A 23,578-nucleotide genomic window follows, 5' to 3' on the forward strand; every position below is an offset into this window, starting at 1 on the left:
AATCAGATTACAGGTTAATTTACTAAAAAAGGGGATTAGTTCGAGGGATTTCTACGATCAGAGAAAGAGAGACACAGAGGCTTGTGCACGCCCGCGCGAGTGGGACCGTTGCTACTAGTCAGGGAGGTGGGGACGAACGAACTTAATCGGAGCGAAAGTTTGAGCTGAGAGTCCAGCAGCATGCTACACGCTGTAGCTTCTTGCTAGCTAGCCCGCTAGCCTACAACCATAATGTGAGTTACTCCTTCCAAACAAATCTTCCTCCCACCAATTCACTATTTAAACATCATGCACATTATATACACGGCTAAACCTGTGACTGGGATAAAAGTTCATTTTGCAGTCTGTCTGTCTAAACTGTGAGGTGTGGTTACTTTCAGTGACAGTTCAAAAACAGCAAATGCCCTTCAATCAATCAATCTATAGTCTACATGCTTTTTAATTACACAAGGATTTTTGCTATTTGTAGGCTGCCCGGGTCCCTATCACCTGCAAATAGCAGGGGCACATTGTATAGAATATATATTGTGGTGATATTTATTTTTATTTTGTCTTCATGAGTATAATCAATATTGGAGTAATCCAAAAGTAATCCAGTTACATTACTTTAATATTATGGTACTTGGATCACGTTACTAACTACATTTTTTACTTTACATTTTAACTTTAAACTTGTAACTGTAACGGATTACATTTTAAAAGTAACCCTCCCAACCCTGTATATATATATATATATATATATATATATATATATATGTATATGTGTATGTATGTATATATGTGTGTATGTATGTATATATATATATGCGTGTATTTATTTATATGTGTGTATTTGTGTGTATATGTGCATATGTATATGTATATATATGTGTATATATATATATATGACTTCACCGACCGACTTCAATGTGACGTCACTCTACAATGGCAACCCCTTTGAAAACATACCGTGAATGGTAGAACAAAATTTACTCGAGTATAAAACTAGACAGCTTTCTTCGTCCATCCATCCATTTTCTTAACCACTTAGTCCTCACAAGGGTCGCGGGGGGCGCTGGAGCCTATCCCAACTGGCTTCGGGCACGTAACATAACATACGTGACTATCTTATGGGGTGAACTAATGAACTTTATGGAATGCTTATAAAATAAGATATATATATATATAAATTAAGAAAAGTTGCGAGAAGACTGTGTTTTGAGGACCAAAAACAACAACATCAACAACAAACAATTGATCACTATCCGCCATTTTGATTGTTTACTTTCGCCTCGAACGCTTTCGGGTCGCAACTGGGAAAAGCCAAATGGGATAATTCCGACTTCCAACCTTCCTCGAATGCAGCATAGCCAAAAAGCTACATTTCCCATAGTGCAACAATGCAGGAAAGAGGCGGGGCTTGTTAGGCGCGCGATATCAAGAAAACAGTTTGAAGAAAAGATGGCGGAAGAATCCTCGTCCGCAGAACAAGATAGGTTTGTTTCCGTTTGCTTCTTGTTGATGTTAAACATTTGTACTATAGTGCAGATAAAGTATTGGTAAATCGACGCATGAGCATTTCAAGCCTTTAGTGTCACATCGATTGTCCTGTGTCAGGGCTCATTGTTGGGGTTGGGTGTGCTAACTCAAACTGTACATTAAAATGTCGGCCAATGTTAATTTAACTGACTGTAAACATGCCGTTTGTTGTGAAGTTGAGACAGGTTACATATCAAATATTTAATATAACATACAGTCATTTCAATTGTCTTGCAGTTGCGGGTCTGACGCTGCTGTTGAAGCGACAAACGAGGTATGTATGGTTTAAATCACATTTAAATATTTTTTGCTGTTATCAACTGTTAGCATTGTTCAAAAATAGCCTTCGAAAACATTTATAATATCATATTTTAAACATAACTACAGATTGTTATTCAAATGAATTTGAGAGGTAGCGACAGGAACACGTCACTAGCCAGTATGTCTGTCGCCTGAGGGCGTTGCATTGTGTTTGTTTACGGAGTATCTGTGGCGAGAGCAGCAGGGTAGGCAACCCTGGTCATAGGGAGCCACAGGCCTGCGTGTTTTAGATGTCTCCCTCCTCCAACACAGGTGGAGGAACGTTGTCAGGCTTCTCCAGAGCGTGCTGATGAGCTGATCATTTGAATCATTGTTTGCTTTTTGTAACTTTAATATGTAGTATGTCAGTATCATTATAAACCCAGGGGCCCCCTGCAATTGTTTATTAGCTGTCCACTGCCCAACAATGACCAGCCAGTTAAGGATCACTGCTTTGGAAAACAGGCTAATTATCTGTATTCTCTAAATTCAGGTCAAGCAGCCACCCAAGCGGTGTTCGTCACCCAGTGGTCCAGAAGGCGTCCCTCAAAAAAAATCCCCTCGTGTTGAATTGCTGTTAGCCGAGACACAGCTGCTTAATGCCGGAGAACAGCATCCAGACACAGACGGGCTGGAAATGGCATCTGGAAGCACGGACAAACCTGAATCTTGTCCGCCTGCAACATCCACTGCAAGGAGGAAATCCTGGAGGAGAGCCACCTTGACAAGGCGCTCCCTGTCTGTACCTGCCAAACCATATCAAAGTGAGTTGAATGCATTGCTCATCAGGATGATCACTGAATACATATTGACGTAAATGTGCCTTTTTATTTATTTGTTTTAAAAATAGCTTTGTATGAGAGCATAAACACGTCGTTATCACAACAAGAGAGGTTGAGTATGCTGATGGAGGCTGCAATGAAGGTAAGGTCAAAGCCAAAATAAAAACAATGCAAGATATACAGTGTTCCGAAAAATTTGATTTCATCTGAAATGGGGGGGTGAAACAATGAATCGAATAATGCAATAACAAGATACAGTTGAAGCAAAATAGACACATTCACACACAAGGTAACGGTTAGCCAGTTAACAGCCAGCCACTTAACTGCGCTCACAACAGCCAACTTTTCACTCTTTGCTGACACCAACAGCCAGACCCCACCTTTTAAAGCACACACGCACTCAAAAGTCACAGATGATGTAGTGGGGAACGTGAGGATGGTGACCCCAAGTGGACTCAATCAATACCTGCACCTCGCATGCCAATGTTTTTGTTTCAAAATCAATTTTTATTCGATTAATTGATGGGGTAAAGTAGTTGATAGTTACAGACCTGATTTCAAATTAGGGACGGGCAGTCAATCCCTCCCGATGGACTTCCCACCTCTGAAAGCAAGCTGGCTTTAAACTTAAAGCTGCATTAAGCAAGTTTAAATGTTAAAATTACAGATTTTTACACATCTATATGCAGAAGCAATGCCTTGAAGTGCAGAGCAAGCCCTAACGTCTTTACAACAACTGCGTCGACAAGCCTATAAAACGCTTCTAAATCGAGCCATTCGGGGCGAATGTGCTAAGAATGTGACGTCATGCGAGCTCCCGTCTCCTAGTACAGTTTCCAATTATTTTCTTTTTTTCACTAACGCGTTGTTTACATTTATTATTGTGTGATTTGAATGTATTGCTGGAATATAAAAAATAAAGGTTTCCACTTCTGCACCGTAACATGTAGAAGTGCTCACCCTGAGACAGGATGAACAACACGACTGCACGCTTTTACATTGATGAGTATGGAATCTGCCAGGAGTAAAGGAAGTGACACGTTTGAGCACAGCTGGAACTCCGCAAAAAAGAAGAAACGACAAGTTTTATCCAGCGCGACAAAGCGAGCCAAAATATAGTCTGATAGGCGCAGACAGAGGACTCGTGTAAACATCGTAGCAGTGACAGTGAGAGTTGGCTTCCTTTCTACTGAGATGGTAAGATACGATAACAACTATACGTCAAAGTAAGATGTAAACAATAATGATGACAAATGAAGGTGGAAATCAAAAGCTAATATTGCTTATGAGCGTTGTAAATGTGATCTAGAGGACATGATCCGTGTATGGCTGATACATAAGTGTTCCTGTGTTGCACATTCTGTTGCCTGCATTCTGGTGTCAGAGTGTTTAGTGTACGCATCGCTCATCTCGCGGGTGGAGAAGGGCTCATAGGCAGCTACGTGTTGTTGTTAGCTTGTGTGCTAATTCGGCTCGCGGTTTAGTTTCTTGTAACAGTTGTTGTCGGTAGGGGTGTGAATTACCTAGTACCTTTCGATTCGTATCACGATTCATAGGTCGATTCGATACCAATTAATCCCGATACAAATCTATAAATTGATTATTGCGAAAAAAATTTAAACTCAAATTTAGAAAATGCTAATCATTGAACTTGTACACTGTAAGATTTGTATGAAATTTTATTTAATTTTCTGAAAATTCAGGTTGCAGTCTGTTCCATGTTTGAATAGCACTGAAATAAAATATTAAGGCTTAATGTTCCATTAATATAACATTCATCCATGCTTAATGTGTAAATCCTAACCCTAAATAAAATGTTATGTTGAATATTCCCATAAAAAAACGATGTTTAAAAATCGATTCGGCCGCATTTTGAATCAATTCGAGAATTGCGCGCTGTGATATCGCGATATATTGCCGAATCGATTTTTTCTAACACCCGTACTAGCCGGTTGTGTGAAGACAAATAAAAATGGAAGATTACCAACCACGTTTGCTGGCAGCATTCTTGTGAGACGTCACAGTTCGCAACTTCGGCGTCTTTCCAGTCAACAGTTTATATAAACAGAACGGACACACGTTTCCAATGCTTTCAAGAATACGTTTGAAATAAAGACTTCATTTTTAGTTGCTTGATTTGAAGTATCATGAGGAACAAATTATTTTGAACTTTGTGTATTTGAACTACAGTATCATGGCCAAAAATATTACTAGATAATAAATTCCTTGCAAGCAACTGCACTATATCACTGTATAAAATTAAAATATCTGTGCAAGCAATTTATTCAGAATTGCTCTATCATTGTCTTATCATTATCGGTTGAAGTCATCTTTGCTGTAAATAGTGGCCTCTTGCTAGAGGAGTTTCTGTTCGCTCGTTCTCGTACAGGCCTGCACGGCTCATGCACGAGCATCATGGAGGCTGCATTTACACTTTAGTCCAGAGGTGGCAGTTGTGTGTAAAAGAAAACAGTTTAAAAGTCCTTAAGGCAGCTTTAAGATTAACACTAATTATTTTATTTTTGTTTTCATTTTTTAAAAACTTTTTATACATCTTGTCAAACGTTTAGATCAGGGGTGGCTAAGCCCCTATCCAGCCTGTTTTCCATGTCTCCCTCCTTCAGCACAGCTGAATCTAATGATCAGCTCATCAGCAAGCTTTGCAGAAACCTGATAACGATCCTGATCATGAATCAGGTGTGTTAGTAGTGAGAAACATGGAAAACAGACTGGATAGGGGCACTCGAGGACTGAACTTGGCCACCCCTGGTTTAGATAATTTCAGCAAAAATTGGCTATGACTCAAACTTGTAAAGGTTGTATTACACTTTGTATTCACAAATATCTCTTGTGTACAGCTGGCCACGGATAAACTTCAGAATTCGCTCCAGTCAGTGCCAAATTCCTCATTGGAGTCTTTTCAGAAAAAAGGTGCCCTGTTTTATGTGGTACACAAAATTACTGATCCTCCACCTCTTACTTCAAACTTTGTCATTCATTTCAAAACCTTTTTGTTTTCTTCCTTTAGTTGAGAAGTTGAAGAAAAAATCCAAATCTGTGGCCAAAAGCAGTGAACAACAGACTCAAAAGTAAATCACGTTATTCCCTGCATGTCTACAACAGATGGATTTTTATTCTCAAACTATTTGCTTTCAGGACTGGTGAGCTTGGAGCACGGACAGCTACGGTGATCAAAAATACTATTAAGAGGTTTGCTGGTCGTGGATATGACTATTGGGATCCACCACGCTTAGTTTTTTTTTTTATGATACATTGTTGTGTTTTAGGATCCAAGCTGAGAGTCAATCATGGGACGCACTCTCTCATAAACACCAGACTAAGGCAGAAGAATTGGAAAGGTGACTGTTAAGCTACCAATAATCAACTTTTTCAATTGTATGCTTATGCTCTGTTGTCCTGTTTGTCACAGGAAACTGGCTCAGGGCCAAAATGAAGCCATCTCTTTAGACCACACGTGTATGGCCCAGTCCTTGCAGTACCAGTTAATTCAGAGTAAACCGGACTACCGTGGCCATCTCTGTAGACTCGAATCCGAGATGCGCATTATGGCACCTGTTGTAGTACGTATGATGTGATTTCACACACACACACATTTCCAGCGTGTTTTATTGTCCACAAATGGTCATTATTTACTCTCCTATAGTATCATTGAATATTTTGTTTTGAATACACAGATGGACACTCAGTGTAAACTTACGCGAGTCCTTCAGTCCGTCAAGAAGCTGTCACAGTTGGTGGTGAAAGAGACCAGTGGCCGATTGGGTAATGATTGTACAGTATTTGTTGGTATTATAAATCATTTTGCTCATAGTAACTAAACATATGGATCCGTTTCTTTTTCCTGCCAGCGGCTCAAGCAGGATTCCAGGATAATTCTGCCGGCATCATTCACGACCTACTCTGTGCACCATTTACATCCACAAGAACACAGTCAGATTAAATGGAGGAAAGCCCCAATTGGGTTACGTCTTTTTGACTTGTATATAACGAAAAATTGTATGTGTTTTTTTTTTTTTTTTGGGTCTGCATGTTTTTTTTATTACTGCGTAATGCTAAATAAAATCCTGCACTTGTTCTTATCAAGAGTTGAATGTTGATAGTTGATGTAATTCTTACAAGTCTCCAGCTGGTGGCAGTGGCCGTCCTGCAAACATTGTTTAAAGCAGGGGGTCTCTGTTATACTGGGTACTACATGGTGTCAATTTGAAAATGAATGTAACCTTTATACTAATAAAGATTACGCTTAAGATTAAGTTTGTCTTTCTTTCCATTCCTTGGCCATGCTCTTCCTCGGGCCCCTTTACTCTCCTTTTTTCTTTCAGTGCTGCATCTATTTCACTTCATCAGTGTCCCCTGACCATTGAAGAGAAAGCCCCTCCCCCCACAGTGACTCACCCCCCATCTCTTGCATTTGGCTGGGTCACTGATGCAGAACGAAGCTTTGACATTGTACCAGTCAGTCAAAAGCTTTGTTTGCTATCACTCCTATCTCCTGGAACCATTCACTAATTGATGTTCCTGCGTAATTTGAAGGGTGCAGCATAAAGAAAAGGGAATGTCTCATTCCTCCTCTGCCGTGTGTGTGCTGTGGTTATGATCTTGAATAGAGCGAGGGTGACATTTTCAGTGGGATGGTGTTCAAGGGGCTGACAGGAGAAGACGAACAGGGTTGTGACCGTGAGAGTTGTGAGCGAGGAAGGATGGCGCACAGCAGGAGAGATCGATTCTTATTTAGATGAAAATGAGGCTTGATGCTTGTGGGGTGAGAGGAGGGCACCTTAAGCATCCAAATGAATAGGAAGTTTCACAGAAATGATCCCGAAATGAATCGACAACAATAAAAACTGCAAGGACCACAAAGACACTGTCGTCTCTTCACTCGCAAGGACGCTTTTCTCTCGGCAGTCAAATGCAATTACTTTGGCATTAGATGGTAATCCTTACAGCTTTTCACTCAAAAGTGTGAGGAACAAAACACTCCAGACAAACCTCAATGGCCCCTTTAGGAGTTAAGTGTTTGGTTTTTAACATTTGGATAAAGGGTGAGACTTGACTCACCTTCGTGCATCTTTGTAGACTTACAAAATGAAAGAAAGCTTTGTTATAGAATGTTACGTTTATTTGACAAGATTGTGGGTTTTATTTTATACAACCATTTTTCCATAGGAAATACTGGAAGTATAAGAAATCGGTTCCATGTAAGTTAAAATACAAAGTCTACACACCCCTGCTCAAATATTTTTATGTGAGGTAATTATTTCAGAGCGTTTTCTCAAGTTAATGTGGCCTGTAACCTGTGCAACAATCTTTTAGACAGGGGAGGTAAACAACTCACGAAATGTGGTTGCACAAGTGTGCACACCCTCTTTTGACCATGACATTTTTAAAATCAGATTAATCACATCTTAGAATTTTGATTAATCACGATTAATCACTTCATTAAAAAGGCTTTTTATCAACATTTTTTTGCTCGCTAAATTTGAAGAGCACCTGTTATATGTTAATTATTTTGACATTTAATGTTATGAGTATGTTGTCAACATTTTTTGATACACTGCACGCCCTTATCTTCCTCTTTTTCTAATCAGTTAATTAAACTTGCATAATTTAAAATGAAAAAAGATGACCACAGTAGTTTGACATGAACAAATATTCTCAATGTCATACGGAAACATTTATTAATATTTTAACTTTAATGCTAATGTTTTGTTTATTGGTCAAACACAACCAGTGCTACCTTTAACGTAACCATCCACTGTCAAGCTAAAGGATCATCTGCGGTCAAAATTAATGGTGCGATTAATCTGCATTAATACATGATTAATGCGAGAATTTTTTTGTGATTAATTAATTAGTTAACGCTTTGACGGCACTAGAAAAAGCCTTCAAGATTTTACTAGAAAGCAAAGCAAATGTCGGGAAAAGCCTACTAAAGCATCTCCCATTTAACATGAGTTTGAATGTGATTCTGAACACAGCCACATCCCCGGTTATAACAGGGTGTGCACACTTAAGCACGTTGTCTCAGTTGATTTTTACTCTCTTAAAAAACTTAACAAATTGAATTGAGTTTTACAGGTTATAGGTCAGATTAATGGAAAAGCATTTGAAATAATTGAGCTTTTTCTCCTATTACAAAAACCTGGTACTTCAACAGGGGTGTGTAGACTTTTTATATTTGCTGTATGAGATATGTATATTCAAGAAACCATTATTCATAACTCTCATACAAATGTATGAAGTTAACCACTGTCAAGTAATTAAGTGCTGTTTATCAAAAGCCAACACTGAATCCAATCAATACTTGCACCTCTGCTTACCTTGTGCAAATCCACCACTGGCACACAGACACTTAATGCGAGTGGCCATAAACATAATTTTAAAAACTGTTTCTTGACTTTAGTGACAAATTTGAATGCACTTGGCTAAAGTGTGGAAACAAAAAACAATGTATTAGGACAACAAATCTCGGTCATATTCAGAATTGTACAACATCAGGCGCGTTCAACTTGAAATGGCACCACCACATTATGACTGCTATTAGCGTTTACCCTATTGCTTATACTTGCTGTCTCCAATTTGAGATTGATTAGGCCCAGATTGCCGCGGACTGATGTGCGGAGAGTCAGCATAAATCGGCGCCAGTTTGGTTGCTACTACCTTATGCACACCCATCATCTCCTCATAGCACATCTGGGCCTGCTGCATCGGCCTTTCCTACAAACGCATCCAAACAGCCATTCGTCTTGGAAGGCTGTCTCTCTGATCTGAGTGATAAACGGCAGCAGAATTGCCCAGTTTGCAAAAAAAAAGAGACACAAGGACACTAGTTTTTCAATCTGTGCTGTCATCATTTTCAAACTGGAAACTGATGCGATGTTTCATTCGCTGGCTGCTGAAAGAGTGATTCTCTTCTGTTGTGCTTCTGGGATGCAATTTCTTTTGTGCAATGTGAATTTGACCACTTTGGCATTATCAGATGGGCTATTTTGTCTCCTCGCAGCTCACTGAGCAGAAACAGATTACAGAGGTTTATATTGATGCGCCTAATTAGTACCCTTCTCGATTGTCATCAGCGCATTTTTGCATGCATTACACACCATTTTAGTTCCACTTTTAAGCCATCACAGCAGCGGTAGTTACAAAAGACATTGCACAAGTAACATGTCCCATTTTGCAGGTAGTTTTTAGACATCATTATTTTGTCAAGACACGCAATTATTTATGGTGTTAAGTCAATTAATTGGTTGCGGGCTCAAATTGTCAACGTCATAAAATATTTATTTACTGTCAATGTGGCATTCAAGTAACACTATACCATTCATAACGGTAGAGACCGTTAGTGGACCCCCACTATTCAGGAGGGGGGATTGGTTAGGGAGCAGGCGAATAGCAAAAATCTGCGTATAATTGACACCCATTATAAATGCATTGAAATTATCTTTCCCCTATTGAAATGAATGGAAATACAATTAATCCGTTCCAGCTTCCCCCAAAACCCAGACAAAAATGTTTGTAATGTGTTCTTTCATGATGAAAATAACACTCTATATTATTGTACTTCATAAAAACATTGAATAATAACATAATTACATAATAATGTAAAGAATTGAACCATTTGTGCATCATGATTTAATGCTTCACTTCATTGTACTGCTTCATCTGATGTGTCTTGGCCACTGGGAGGCAGTATAATACACACTGGCAGCTTAATAGTATCCATTTTACCGCAGAAGATAAAGAATATATGCCCGTGTGTAATGTAACACCGCCTGTGTTGCTCCATAGTTTGTGTTTACATATCAATTGTTGCTTAAATGGTAATAACACGACGACTATTGATGCTAATCGTTACCCCATCAATGTTGCTTTCCATACATTAGCATTAAGCTAGCGGGAGCATTTTCAAGGCAAATTTGTTTGGTTGTTTTTAAAAACAACGTGTAATCTCTTAGTTTTATGTTGAGTTTGACAGTAGTAAGTGACAACTTGTGTCTCAAAACATGTAAGTCAAGTAAGTCACTTGTATCTCAAGGCACCGCTGTGTAACTAGTTATTATTACACTTAAAATAGAAATGCTGACTTTGATTCAATTGTAAAGCAATGCCCAATTAATATCACGACAAATGATGTAGTAGTAGTAAGTTATTATTTGCTGTATTTATATTTACATTTATTACATCTGGCTGGCTACTGTTTTCCCTCATTTTAATCATCAGCCAACATTTAATAATAACTTATTGCCTTAAACTAAATTATATTATAAATTATAATATATAAATTATATTAACGTCATTAGTCAAATGTTATATTTGATTTTAAATTGGCTAACAATTTTATTCACTAAAGACAATGATAAAAACAACACAATTTGATTCCTTTTGTAAGTGTATCTACAATAATATAAATCTCTGATGGAAGGGTCACCGCATTGGATTGGCTTGGCTCTGCCCATTTGGCACTTTGTATAAAGAGATGATAATCGCTGAATAGTAAAACTAAAAGTAAAACTTTTCACCCTTTGACGCCGCCCCAGGCAGTGTAATGGACAGTTGGCAAGCTCTCATTGTCATGCAAGTCAAGAACCATTATGTTATGTTGAGAAACTCATTTGCATGTGTAATTGATATTTAATTAATTGGCATTGTTCTGACCGGCAGGATCATTTCCCTTGTTCCACTGGGTTCTATTTACTGCTCTATGGTTATTGTCACATTTCCCCCTGTCATAACCCTCACACACAAAAAACAAAACAGGTAGGAGTTATTCCTTTAAATGCTCAAATGAAATCTCTTGTGCTGTCACTGATGATAAATTCTAAGTTTTTTTTTTTTACTTTCCTGACAAAAAATCTTTTAGATAGCTCATATTAACTGGTACAAATGAGACTTTCTGTAATTAGCTGTATAAAAGCGGGTGAGTGGACTATACCCTGGACATTATATTATATATATATATTATATTTGGATTCAACACAAATAATCAAGACTGCTTTCATGGAGGAAGACAAAAATCTACTGCTGAGAGGCTGAAAATCTGAAGATTAGAACAGTTTTAAGTAGAGTAAGGTCTCAAAACGAGTAATCGATTATCAAAGTAGTTGTTGATTCACTTGATAATCGATTAGATGCCGATTAATTGTTGCATCTCTGTAAGATATATTTATTTATGTAACACAGTGCAATTCTACAACACTCAGACTGCTGTGCATGTTGTTCCTTTGGCTGGTCCTACCAGGGGGCCTCCAAAATTATGAATGTACATATTTTTATATTAGTAGCCATGAATGATGATTTCAGTGTGCAGCTCTTGTATTAAAGTGCACATTCTTTCAGTGTCCTTTTTTTATTTTTTATGATGTCAAATCTTCTAGCGTTTCAAATAAGTGCCTTTATTTGCCTGAATTGAGTGTTAAATGACTAACATATTGATGACGTCAGTGGCTAGCCATGCGTAACGCTTGCCACGAGGGAGTCATGGTTTTCACCTGGACAAATATTTCATCCCCCTTTGACGGTCGCGTCACAAACATGTACCATGAATATAATCCACCTCCGTAAACGTAGTAGAGTGGCTGGTTGTCCGGGAAGCGGACTTTTCGCCACCCGCTAGCAAGCCGTGTCGTGTCGTTCCAAGTGAGTGGAAGAAGCCGAGCTCGCCCACAGCACCAGCACCGAGTACAGCACATCCCACATAGTCGCGCGACACGACAGTCAGCAACAACAATGGCCAAGCGTAGTCTGTGGCGGTAGGAGCTCTGTCTCTCTCTCTCGTCGGAGTCCTGCCTTCCCGATTTCACTCGGTTTTTTTGAGGGGGGGGTGGTTGACTACGCGGCGGTGGAAAAACCAAGCCGTCGAGATTCGCGCTGGTGTTTTTGTTTTGTTTTTCTCATCCCACAATGTTCGAGGCGAGCCCACGCGGACCGTGCGTGTGTGTCCCCGCTGCTGATTCTTGGCCGCTGGGTTGCAGCTACTAACCTAGCTGCTTTTCACTCGCTGCTTAGCTAACGTGTTTAGCCCTCCCGCCCCCCTTGTCGTTTTTTTTAGTCGCCTGAATGTTTTAGGGTATTTGCGTGAACTCTTTTATGACAACAACAGTTCCCAACGACCTACTATTCGTCAAGGAAGCGTGTGTGTATGTTTGTTGCGGAAACTAGTTTGCGGGCTAGCTAACAGGCTAGCTATTTGTGTGTGTGTGTGTGTGTGTGCGTGCGCGTGCGTGTGTGTGTGTCTTCGCGTAAGGAAGGAAAACGGCGAGTTTCCTTTTTTAACAAAGTATGGATGACCAGACCAGGATGCTGACTGGTCTCACCGGACTTGGTGGACTACAGCCAGGCGACGTAGGCGACCCGGACTCGGTTCGGAAACAGCAGTCTCTCGGCCAGCCCCAACAAGACATCGGGGATATCCTACAGCAAATAATGGCCATCACCGACGAGAGCCTGGACGAAGCACAGGCCAGGTAAGAGCGGCCAAGAGCCATTTTCCATCACGTTGCTATGCTGCTCTGGGGAGCTTACATTTTGCCGACGTGGTTCTTTAAAAATAACCACAATTATTCGTCATAATAAACTTCAAAATACGTGATCCGCGATCGCCACAACGCTTGAATTTGACTACTGTTAAAAGGAAAAGCAAGGCGGTTCTTTGTTATTTCAATTGCGCTCAGCTGCCTATGAGTTTGCAAACACATCCACTATAGATTAAGAAGCAAACCAGAGCTCGTTATTTTGTTTTTAGTTGCGAAAGTTTGGGCTTTCACGGCGAGACAATGGTTGTTGCACTGCTAATGATCTCCCAACCACTTGGCTGCCACTTAAACTGCACTTGCATGGCTCATATAACTGCTTCATTACATTAAAGCAGCAGCAGTAGTTAACATTTTAGGGCCTTTTATTAACCCCTGTGTAAAACTGTAAAAACAGTTTTCACACAAGACACCTGTGAGGTAAATATAGAGTTGTTGACATAAAAATAAATAAGGCAATGAGTGTAGTCTTTCAAAAAAAAACACACACACAAAAAAAGGTTTCAAAGCAGCACCACATTGCTGTTTACGCCTAATGAGATTTGTCTAATTGCACCCCAACGCGTCTGAATAGCGTTCTGCATCAATTGATAGTCGATGTCATTATCCGATGAAATGCAAATGAATGCAGGGATTACTCAATTGGCTGGCGTATCCAGTCAGGAGCTCCCGGTGATGACAGCAGCCATTCATTCATACGACTCCTCACTTAATGCTCATATCACAGAGGCATGCCGGTGTTTCCATTATTCCGAGCTAAGGGGAAATCTATGCAAGCAGCCAGCACTCATGCGCCATGTGGCCCAGGGAGCATAAGGTCAGCTTTCAGATAAAGCCGCGCTATCTCAACAATAGGAAGGCGTCCACTTGCAAGACCGTGGCCACTGTGTGATGTGTCATTAGCTAGTGATTTTCCACCCAACATTTGACCACCTGGTTCTCTTAATTAATTCACTCCCCTTTCACTCCCTCCCTCCCTGGTGTTCATCCTTTTCATTGTGTGCTGGGTGCAATCAATTCTCCTATAATGTGTACGCGAGTGCAGCTGTCCGCAAATCGAGTTTCTATTAATGAGGTGGTGTTGAGGGGGAGGGATGATGCTATATGGCCAAGCGCGCACTGGGCTTGTTTGTTTTTTTTGTTACCTTTTCTAACATGCAAGTTTGAGAATACAATCTGGGCCTGTGCACTTTTTTGTTGTTGTCACGCTTTCCCCCCTCGTAAATGTGTTCACACCAGCAAGAATCATCGCAGACGAAATGATAGTGCTTTGCTCCTAAACGGGGACAATTAGAGTGTATGTAACAGGCTAAACGGGTTACAAATATACAGTATGTAACTAAAGGTGTGTCTGCTTTTGGAGTTCCATAGGCGTGCGTACCCTTATAATGTCCACTTTGTGCACAAGAGGGACTCTTCTTTCTGACACATGCAGGCTGTAATGTGCAAACTATTTAATCAATAAAGGCAATTCCATTCCATTTGATAAAATATTCATCCTTGGAACAGTGGGTGTTTGTTTTTAGCTGACAGTCTGACTTGCCCGAGGTAGGAGACCCTTCATCTGCTTGCTAATTGGCCTCTCTTATTTAGTTGAGGTGAAGCAAACAAAATGCAACCAATCTCGACGACCACACACAAACTGTTCTAGCGTCTGTTTGGAGTACACTTAAATGTGGCTACAAAACTTTGTGGCGCGATGGGGAAGTCCCCGTTAAGGGACAAATTACAGTTGTTTTTTTTATGTGCAGTGTTATGGCTGTTTACATAAAAACATGTTTGGCACTGAAAATGAACATTTTTAAACCTTAAAGTTAAAGTTTTAGATATAGTGCCAACGTTTCCTTTTGAGCAGTGATTATATTTACATGCTGGTAATAACCCTTTCAAAACCCGAATATCGCCAATATTCTGGTTTTGAAAGGCCGTATATGCTCAAAAACCTGAATATGTTTTTAAAAACCCGAATAAAACGGGTTACTCCTTTTTATAACCCAAATTCTTGTTCATATAAACGGCATTAGGAATACCTAATTTGAGCAAGGCATTGGTTTGCATTGTGCGTCTGCGCTGTTCTTCTTCTTTGTCTTATTTCCTTCTTCACTTAACGAATCTTGGTCTTTGTAGCACAGGAACAAGTTATATGCGAAGTGCCATCCCACTCGCTAAGCGAGCCTTGTTGAATACATTGCGCCTTCTGGCGCGCAACCCACCGGAAATACTCAAGCACGGGTAAACAAACATGACAACACAGCAAAGAACCACACTTGGAGTGAGGAGGAAACCGACTATTTTAGTTAGCGCGGTCAGTGAAATGAATATAATGTCTTTTATTGCCCGTAGGAAGTTAAAAGCGGAATGACTATGTCCATGCGTCACGCTTAAGAACAGGGTATTCTAATTGAGCACAATGACCATGTAAACAGGAGTAACTCTTTGTCAGCTACACATGTAAACGGGTATATCGAAATTCTGACCGTAACCCGAATACTGAGTGTGTGTACACGTAGTCAGTGAAACCTGTCTGGTGTAAAAGCGGAAGGCATGCATATTAAGTGTTTATAGGATGTGCAAATACACCACAGTCTCAACAATCGTTGCCATTGTGCTCATGATCTCATTTGTGTCACATTACTTACCGAAGTCTACATTCACATAACACGTACAGCAGATTACCTTGGTACCACAATTTAAGAATTGTGGTGCAAAGGTTCCCTCTCACGGTATGCCAATAAATTACTGGCCAAGTGCAAGTCATTTGTATTGAACTTTTATGTGTTTTTGAGGTGGCACTTGGTGTAAAAAGTTTCCGATGTCCGCGAGGACGGCACTTTTGGGTCTAAATCGCCAACTACTGCAGCAACATGCATTTTACAGTAATTTTTTAACAGGTTTTGATAACATTATCATCAGTACAGGAAATTTGAAAATACTCTGACATACGCTAAATATAGATGCGGAACCAAGATTTTTAACATGGCTTTTTGGTCGTTTTTCAACTATTTTGAATTGAAAACGAAAGCACATAAAGTAGGCTAGTACTATCTATGAAGGTGCGCAGTTTGATGCTAATCAATGTTAGGATTGTTCAGTCCTGTTTGAGGTCGCTCATAACAAATGGGTTTGGTCCTTTTCCAAGGGCCACACTACGGTACGGTCGTCATAATTGTGACTTTGGTCGAGTTTGTCCGTCCCACATCCACTCCTCAGTCATGATCGCCAAACAGAACATGTGACAAGGCTGCCACATGACCATGACACTCCTGTTGTGGAGGGTGTGTTGGGATGGGGAGCGGTCAGGGCAGTGCAAGAACTTTTGTGCCCTTCCTGCACACCCTGCCTGCCCTGCGCCCTCATCTTCTGCCCACACCCACCCCTCCTGTCGCCATATGTTTAGATGCTGGCCAGAAGATTCGCCGGCGCATTGGGGTGGATCAGACGACCCCACAGAGGGAGGGAGAGCAGGGGGGGGCACGGCAGGGGGTGGCCTGCCAGTCAACTTCCAGTACAGGTCAGTACAGGACCGCATGAGCACCTCCCTCTCCCCCTCCTGCTCATACCCTCCATTCTGATGGCAGCCCTCCCCCAACTCAAATCCAGCCGTGATACATTTACCGCCACATTGAAAAACATTTAACATCACACTGTAGGGCTGCAACGATTATTCGATTAACTTGAATGAATCGATTATTTAAAAAAAAATGTCGACACAAAACCTCAGCCTCGAAGCGTCGCAGAGATCACTTTTCCATGTGAACTAATGTTACTGCCGTCGCACACGCCACTCACTGACTGTAAAAATAAGTTGGCGTGATGGTGTCGAGCCAGGAGGAAGATTCCACAAAAGATGGAGAATGTCCAAAATTTGGAATCATTTCGCACTTATTAAAATAAGCTAAAGTGCAATGTTTACTACAACGGCACGTCGACGATCACCATCACAAGATAACACATTGATGTAAACGCTTTTGATAGAGCCTAGCCGACCATCGTTTGTTAAGCTTTGTTGTAAATGAATGTCTCGCAAGTGGTCATAGATAGACACAGCCAGCCGGTGCACTTTCAATCGCCTTATTGAACAATCGGTAAGAAAACAAACACATAGCACATTCGATGGGCACAACGCAAGTCACGACCAGTCAACTGCACTTTCAGTCGCTAACACCCATGCCACTCACCAGTCCTTTTTAAAGTCATGCACGCTTAACATCGCAGATACTACAGTAGAACATGCGATCCCAAGTGGACAAACGCACCTGCAACTCACATGCACATTTTTGAGTTTAATATCCGTTTAACATCCGATTAATCGATAGGATAATCGATAAAATGTTGTTATAGTTGCTTGATTCTGTAATACTAGAGGAGCTTAAACTACCAGAGACAAATTCCTTGTGTGTTTTTAACATACTTGGCGAGCGAAGTTGATTCTGATGATTCCAATTCTGAGAATACTCGATTGTAAGAAAATCTATAGCTGCAGCCCTACCACGCCGCCTCAATTCCTCTCACATTGAGGCAGGATCACCAGGCATATCATTCAGGCCCCCGTCTGTTTAGTCCCTTCCTGAATTATCCTCAGGGATTTCACAACTGGAATTGTTGTTGTGGTCAGGTGTAGCCAAGTCATGTTCATTTGTGGTTGTCTTAAATGTGCTGTTTTCATGGAAAATATCATGTCACCCTTTTCAGTCCATGCTCATCACATCCAATGTCATGCGCCGGGTTTGTGTTGTTTCGTCTAAACACCAAATGTGGGCGGAAAAAGTTATTGCCACTCTATTCATAATACACCCGTTGTGATGTCATAATACGCTCATGTTTTTTCTATCACGAGCAGACAGTTGCCATTAATGTAAATGACACATCTCTCACTACTTCAGCAGTGATTGGATATAATGAGATACACAGGGGTAGATTTAATGAATCCGATGCCCGCTTGGAAGTCTTAATAATGTGGAATTAATTAGTTTTGGGCCTCATCGAAACTCGGCACTAACTATTGCCGTACAGTGCTGTGATTTTCATGGTTTTGGCACAAATTAACCTAACAATTAGCACAATTCAGAGTATTCAGCACTTTATAAGTCAGGCATACAGATGAGTCACACCAAGGTGTAGGGTACGGCTTTACAACAGTTACAGAACACGCAAGCGACTGGAATCTGGTGCACTGCTCAGTAATTACGACTCTCAGTAACTCATTAGCTATTAGGCTCCTTGACTTACCCCACCGTGCTAATGACCTAAATGGCATCTTTATTTATTTATTTTTGATTCATCAGATATATTTCTGATATGACAAAGGCATTTCCCATTGAGAATGTCAAGAAGCCACACTGCTCGACTCTTTTGAAACACTCGCACATACCTCGGTAGACTAGAGCGAGTTTTAAGAAGACGAAGACATGGTACAACTTGAGATGGTGGGGGGGATTCTTTTGTGTGTGTGTGTGTGTGTGTGTGTGTTCCTCCTCACTCTCTCCCCCTTCTGATTCCCTCTTCTCTCTTGTGCAGGAAGCATGCCCTTAACTGTCACAGAATGAAGCCAGCCCTGTTCAGTGTTCTCTGTGAGATCAAAGAGAAGACAGGTGAGTTTCAACTTCGCTCATTTCCTTTTTATTCTGCACTCCACACAAGTTGAAACCCAGTTTGGAGGTGCACTGTCGCGCCTTCCCTCCAATAATGGCTTCCTTGCATCCAAGCTACTTCCTTCCTGGCCTCACAGAACTCACAAATGATTGAGCGTTGATTGTGTTTGTTTGGTGTCTTGGCAGTGTCGATTGTCAGTATCGAAAGGTTTGGTTTAAACAGTCAACGAAAAACATAATTTTTTGCTATCATAGTTTTTCTTCCCACACAAAATCTGACATAATAACTGCTGAATACCCACTGCAATCACTACATCTACTATATCTTCTTCAAATTAATAGGATGGGAAAAAATACCCTTGCATAATCTTGACAGAAAATTCACACACTCGTTGACAGCAGGCACATATGAAAAGAATCCGCGGGGGTTATTGCTTCACAGTCAGTGTATTATACCATCTCGACATGCTATTTTCCGACGCACTCTTAGAACGTCCACACTCACTGCAGTATAATGCAATTATGCTTTGGTAATAAATTGCTATGCATATCAATGCAGTACCCTCAGCCAAACATCGCATGCGGCGCGACTAGACTAGCTAAAAGGAACGTAATAATGTTGTTGGATCTCATATAAACGTGGTCTGATAGAGGGTTATGCCTGAACACATGCGATTATTTTGAGTTTGATCACAGCCGCACAATAATTTTAAGCAAAAGCAGCTGCTTATTCCCATCTTGTTAGCTATTCCAGTCAGCTATCTGACAGATTCGAGTGCGGTTCAAAGGACGAAGGCTTAGGATGGCTGGCAGATTGATGGTTATGGTACTGTGGATGGGTGGGATTTTGAGTCCTCTCATCCCTCTCATCCCTCTTCCTTGGCTTCTCTTTCCTTGTGCTTGCTTGCCTCTCACTTGTGTATCTTCTCACTGAAGAAGAAAAAAAAATCCTCTCTTGTTCAAATACAATTTGAAAATGCTGCACTGCTGCCTGCCATGGCCCTCTGTCAATAATGTATTATTGCTCTCCAGTGATTGGAGAAAAGTACAGGCTAGGCTTGAGTGAGTGGGGCAGGGTATACCGTTTCCCAGGCAACCGGCGCTCTTATTTACCCTAATGCCATTCACTTTGATTTTCACATTTAGTCTCCCAGCCAACTAGAGAGAAGCTGCTAGTACTCGTACGGTAAGTCAAGCAGGAGGGGAGAAAAAGCTAAATAATAGATTTATACTAGCGGTGAATATGTTAACAATAAGATGCAGAAATATTTGGCTTTGCTGGTTAGCTACTGGCCATCTGCCACGCAGCGCCCTCCCCGCTGCCCTGTTACCTGCTTTGGCATTTCTCTGCTCCTCATAAGACCCCCTGCAGGCTCCATTATGTGCTGCCGGAATGGGAATTGACTTCTCTTCGGCACTGCTTTTGGAAGACCCAATCAGTAACCCGCTTGTATCTCTGCACATTTTATGCAGTCCCCCCACTGACATGCACTTGTCAGTGCATGCACACACACACACACACACACACACACACACACACACACACACACACACACACACACACACACACACACACACACACACACACACACACACACACACACACACACACACACACACACACACACACACACACACACATATACGCTTTCTCTCTTGTGCACATACAGTACAAGCGCATTGAAGGAGGATAAAAGCAAACTCGGTCTTTGGGTCTACTCCTACTGATTCTGTGTTGTCCTCTCCTCCTCTCTGCCTCAGCCTCACTCCCTTTCTTGAAAGAGAAGACTCGCTTTGAACTCGGGGCTTTGATATGGTAATGTAATGGTGCTGTTGGAGGAGGGGAGGAGGGCAGTGGGGGAGGGGAGGTGAATTCCTCTGAGTGCTGCAGTTGGTTAGATTGTTTTCATTGTAAAGGAAATGTTCTGCGCAAATGCCAGTGCCCCCTTCTCGCTACATGGTCCCCCCCCCCCCACCCTACCAGACCCCCAACCACCAAATTCAACATCTGCATGAAATGTGATACCCTTTAATAGTTCATTAAAAAACACTCTTTGAGGAAGAAAGTAAAAGAGATGGAAAATGATCAGAGTGAAGAGTTAGGGGCTTTGCTTCAACTCTTGTTCTCTTCTCTCTCTCTCTCTCTCTCTCTCTCGCTCGCTCTCATGGGTATTTACTGTAAAAATAGCTCATGTGTAGTGCAATGGGACCGCATATGCCAAAAATCTCCCACAAGCTACCGCAGTTACCCTCAGAAGTTTTTACATTTAGTTTGGGCATCTTTTTAGGCGTTTTTTGTTTACCTTTCATGTTCTCCCTTTTGCTGTACACATAAACAATGTGAGCCTGTCACTCACTCTCTTCTGTCACAACACTGAAGTTCCTTTTATTACATGTGCGAACATTGGCAATTTATTTTCGGATGTGTTTGGAATAGGATTTGAATTGTTTTCATGAGGAATTGATGTGACAGTGTGCAACATTGTACCTTGGAGACAACAAAGTATATTAATAAGTACCTTCTCCTTCCTTTCTCCCCAGACAAGCGCACATTTTACATATGCCCACCTAGCTTGGAAAGCCGTCCTCATATCTAATCTATACTATTTTATTTTTACTATATTTATCTAGGCAAGGCAATTGAGAACAGATTCTCGTTTGCAGTGTTGACCTGACAGCAGACCGCAGCGTAAAAAAACTAAAGCAAATGCATAAAAAACAAAATGTACATTGTGAGATAGTTACTTAATTACTTTACATTGCATCAAATCTCATGGACGATGTTCTAAACAGGCTAAAAATGTATAGTGATCATGGACAGTGGCGCTCATTAACGTTAACAATTATATTATTATGATATATAATATAATTATGTTATTAGTTGTTTGGAGAGAATGGAACAGTTTGAAAATCAAAAAGTAGTGCATGCTTTGGAAGCAAAGAGTGTAATAAAAGTGCTGGAACAGAGAGTACTGGTGGTGGTATGTCTGGTGAGAAGAGAGCTACGATAGGGAGGGTTCGTGCCAATGAGTGTTTAACTGAAAGGGGTCTTTCTAGGAAATTGCCTGGCTTGATTACAATTTTCATCTCAAGTGTTAAGTCACACAGAAATTTCCATACCCCCTTAATAATCGGATGCATTGTTATTATTATTTTATTTATCTATTTATTGTCTGGTTAACCCAGGTAGATATTAGTGCGTAGGGCTTAAAGTACTCCGGCACGGTGCCGGATTTCCGACGTAAGAGCCTTTAACGCAATGACAAATCCAGTGAAGTAAACTGTTTACATGTGGGGAATATTTGACACGTCTGGCAAAACACCGGCAATGTGGAGAGAATTCCAACTTCAAAATAAACCTTCCCATACCAAGCAATATATGGAGCACAATGCCAATAGACGCATTTATTTTGAAGTTTTTCTCGGGACCTTTTTGCCAGTCTCGGCGCAACGGAAAACTTGACTCGTCCTGAGGAACGTGTGTCTGCCGTTCTTATTGCCGGCGTAAACAAAACAACTTTGTATAGAAATCACGTTCGATCGCCAGTTAAGGACGTTAAAAGAAGACTTAATTACGCTGACCTTGTATTGCAACAGTGCCTGTTGCCAGTGTTTAGGGCGTCTACAGTGTTAGCATGCTAACGGTGCTAGTGGCTACAGCTAGAGTCATCATTGGACTACTTTTCAAAGGCAGTCTAATCGACGTGATGATTTGCACGCGTTGATGCTGACAGCCGGACACAGTTGCCGTTCCTAGAGATCAGTTTAATAAACCGAGCTCACTCAATTGTGCAGTTGAGGGTCTGTCTCACAGACCAAAAACTACTCAACTCGGAATTTCACTTCATACAAAGTGCCGTACATGGAGTAAAAATCAGTCATGGAATAAAGACAGGTAAAACAAAAATAACACCAAATAAATTAATTATTATTTTAAGAGGCTAAATGAATAAGTCAATATAAAACATTGAAACAATGTTGAGTCTCATGCAGAGTCAAACGCCAAAGAACAAAGATATGTTTTAAGAGTGGGTAGAGAGGGAGGTTGCCTAATATTTAACATAAGGTCATTCCAAAATCCATGGGGAGAGATTTGTCTAAAATCTCCCTAACATTCTAGAGAGGAAAATAATGTGCAGTTAAGCACAATTAAAATGTAAGTCAATCATTAGTTAAGTGGAAATATATTTTTAATGTCTTCTGTATTCGTAATTGTTCTTTCACCATGCAAAAATATAATTTTTATTGAATTATTCAATAGAATTTTCCATAGGATATTTGAATATCAAAATATTCAATATCTGCAGCACTAGAGGGGACTGCAACCCGCAGTGCTATACTGTACTATACATAATTTAAATGGATAATAAAAGAGATGACCTGACATTTGGGGTGGACTAGCCATCGGGAATTTCATGAGTTTCTCAAATGCCCAGTCCATCCACGGCGACAAATCGAATAGTAATGGCTTGATGTCAGTCGAACAACAAATCGGCACTTTGGACACAGCAACGCCGCTCCTCTGAAAAAGTTCAGGCTCAGAATATATATATTTTTTACTTTAAGCCCCGAGTGCGGTACTTTGTAGCAGTAGTGATGTTATGCAAATATAGTAGTCCTTATCTAGCTAATGCTGCCCACACGCCTGCGACAACCCCCTCCTCTCAGTTAGCATTAGCAGTCACAGTATATTCACAGCCCCCCTTGTTGCATGCATCACAATACAGTACTACTTCAGCCACCAAATGGCCTCAATTACATGTTAATGGAATTGCAACATACTTGAAGTAATACAAACAGGCTGTTAATTAACCTAGTTGTTTATTTAGTGGCTTGT

General features: G+C 40.8%; 2 protein-coding genes across 8 annotated transcripts in view; both read left to right on the top strand.

The window, feature by feature from the left end:
- Positions 1-1,365: 1,365 nt before the first annotated feature.
- On the top strand, positions 1,366-6,874 carry dsn1 (DSN1 component of MIS12 kinetochore complex). Its single transcript, XM_086079413.1, has 11 exons — positions 1,366-1,475; positions 1,756-1,792; positions 2,312-2,582; positions 2,669-2,742; positions 5,459-5,531; positions 5,629-5,689; positions 5,757-5,810; positions 5,888-5,959; positions 6,031-6,181; positions 6,296-6,383; positions 6,470-6,874. The coding sequence occupies exons 1-11, from the start codon at positions 1,441-1,443 to the stop codon at positions 6,559-6,561; spliced, it is 1,008 nt and encodes a 335-aa protein (XP_085935539.1). The 5' UTR covers positions 1,366-1,440; the 3' UTR covers positions 6,562-6,874.
- A 5,227-nt stretch (positions 6,875-12,101) lies between these two features.
- Positions 12,102-23,578, top strand: part of pbx4 (pre-B-cell leukemia transcription factor 4) — a 28,480-nt gene continuing 17,003 nt past the window's right edge. Inside the window, exons 1-4 of one of the 7 annotated variants that reach the window (XM_086086397.1) lie at positions 12,102-12,257; positions 12,912-13,084; positions 16,548-16,661; positions 18,668-18,741. In XM_086086397.1, the coding sequence (XP_085942523.1) occupies positions 12,918-13,084; positions 16,548-16,661; positions 18,668-18,741 (355 nt within the window). In that variant the 5' untranslated portion in view covers positions 12,102-12,257; positions 12,912-12,917. Of the gene's footprint in view, positions 13,085-16,547; positions 16,662-18,667; positions 18,742-23,578 lie in introns of all 7 variants that reach the window. The other 6 variants (XM_086086358.1, XM_086086379.1, XM_086086390.1 and 3 more) reach the window with 6 other exon arrangements.

The sequence above is a fragment of the Leptonotus elevatus genome, chromosome 1 (genome assembly GCF_054856555.1).
Source record: "Leptonotus elevatus isolate MCC_2025b chromosome 1, RoL_Lele_1.0, whole genome shotgun sequence".
Taxonomy (NCBI): domain Eukaryota; kingdom Metazoa; phylum Chordata; class Actinopteri; order Syngnathiformes; family Syngnathidae; genus Leptonotus; species Leptonotus elevatus.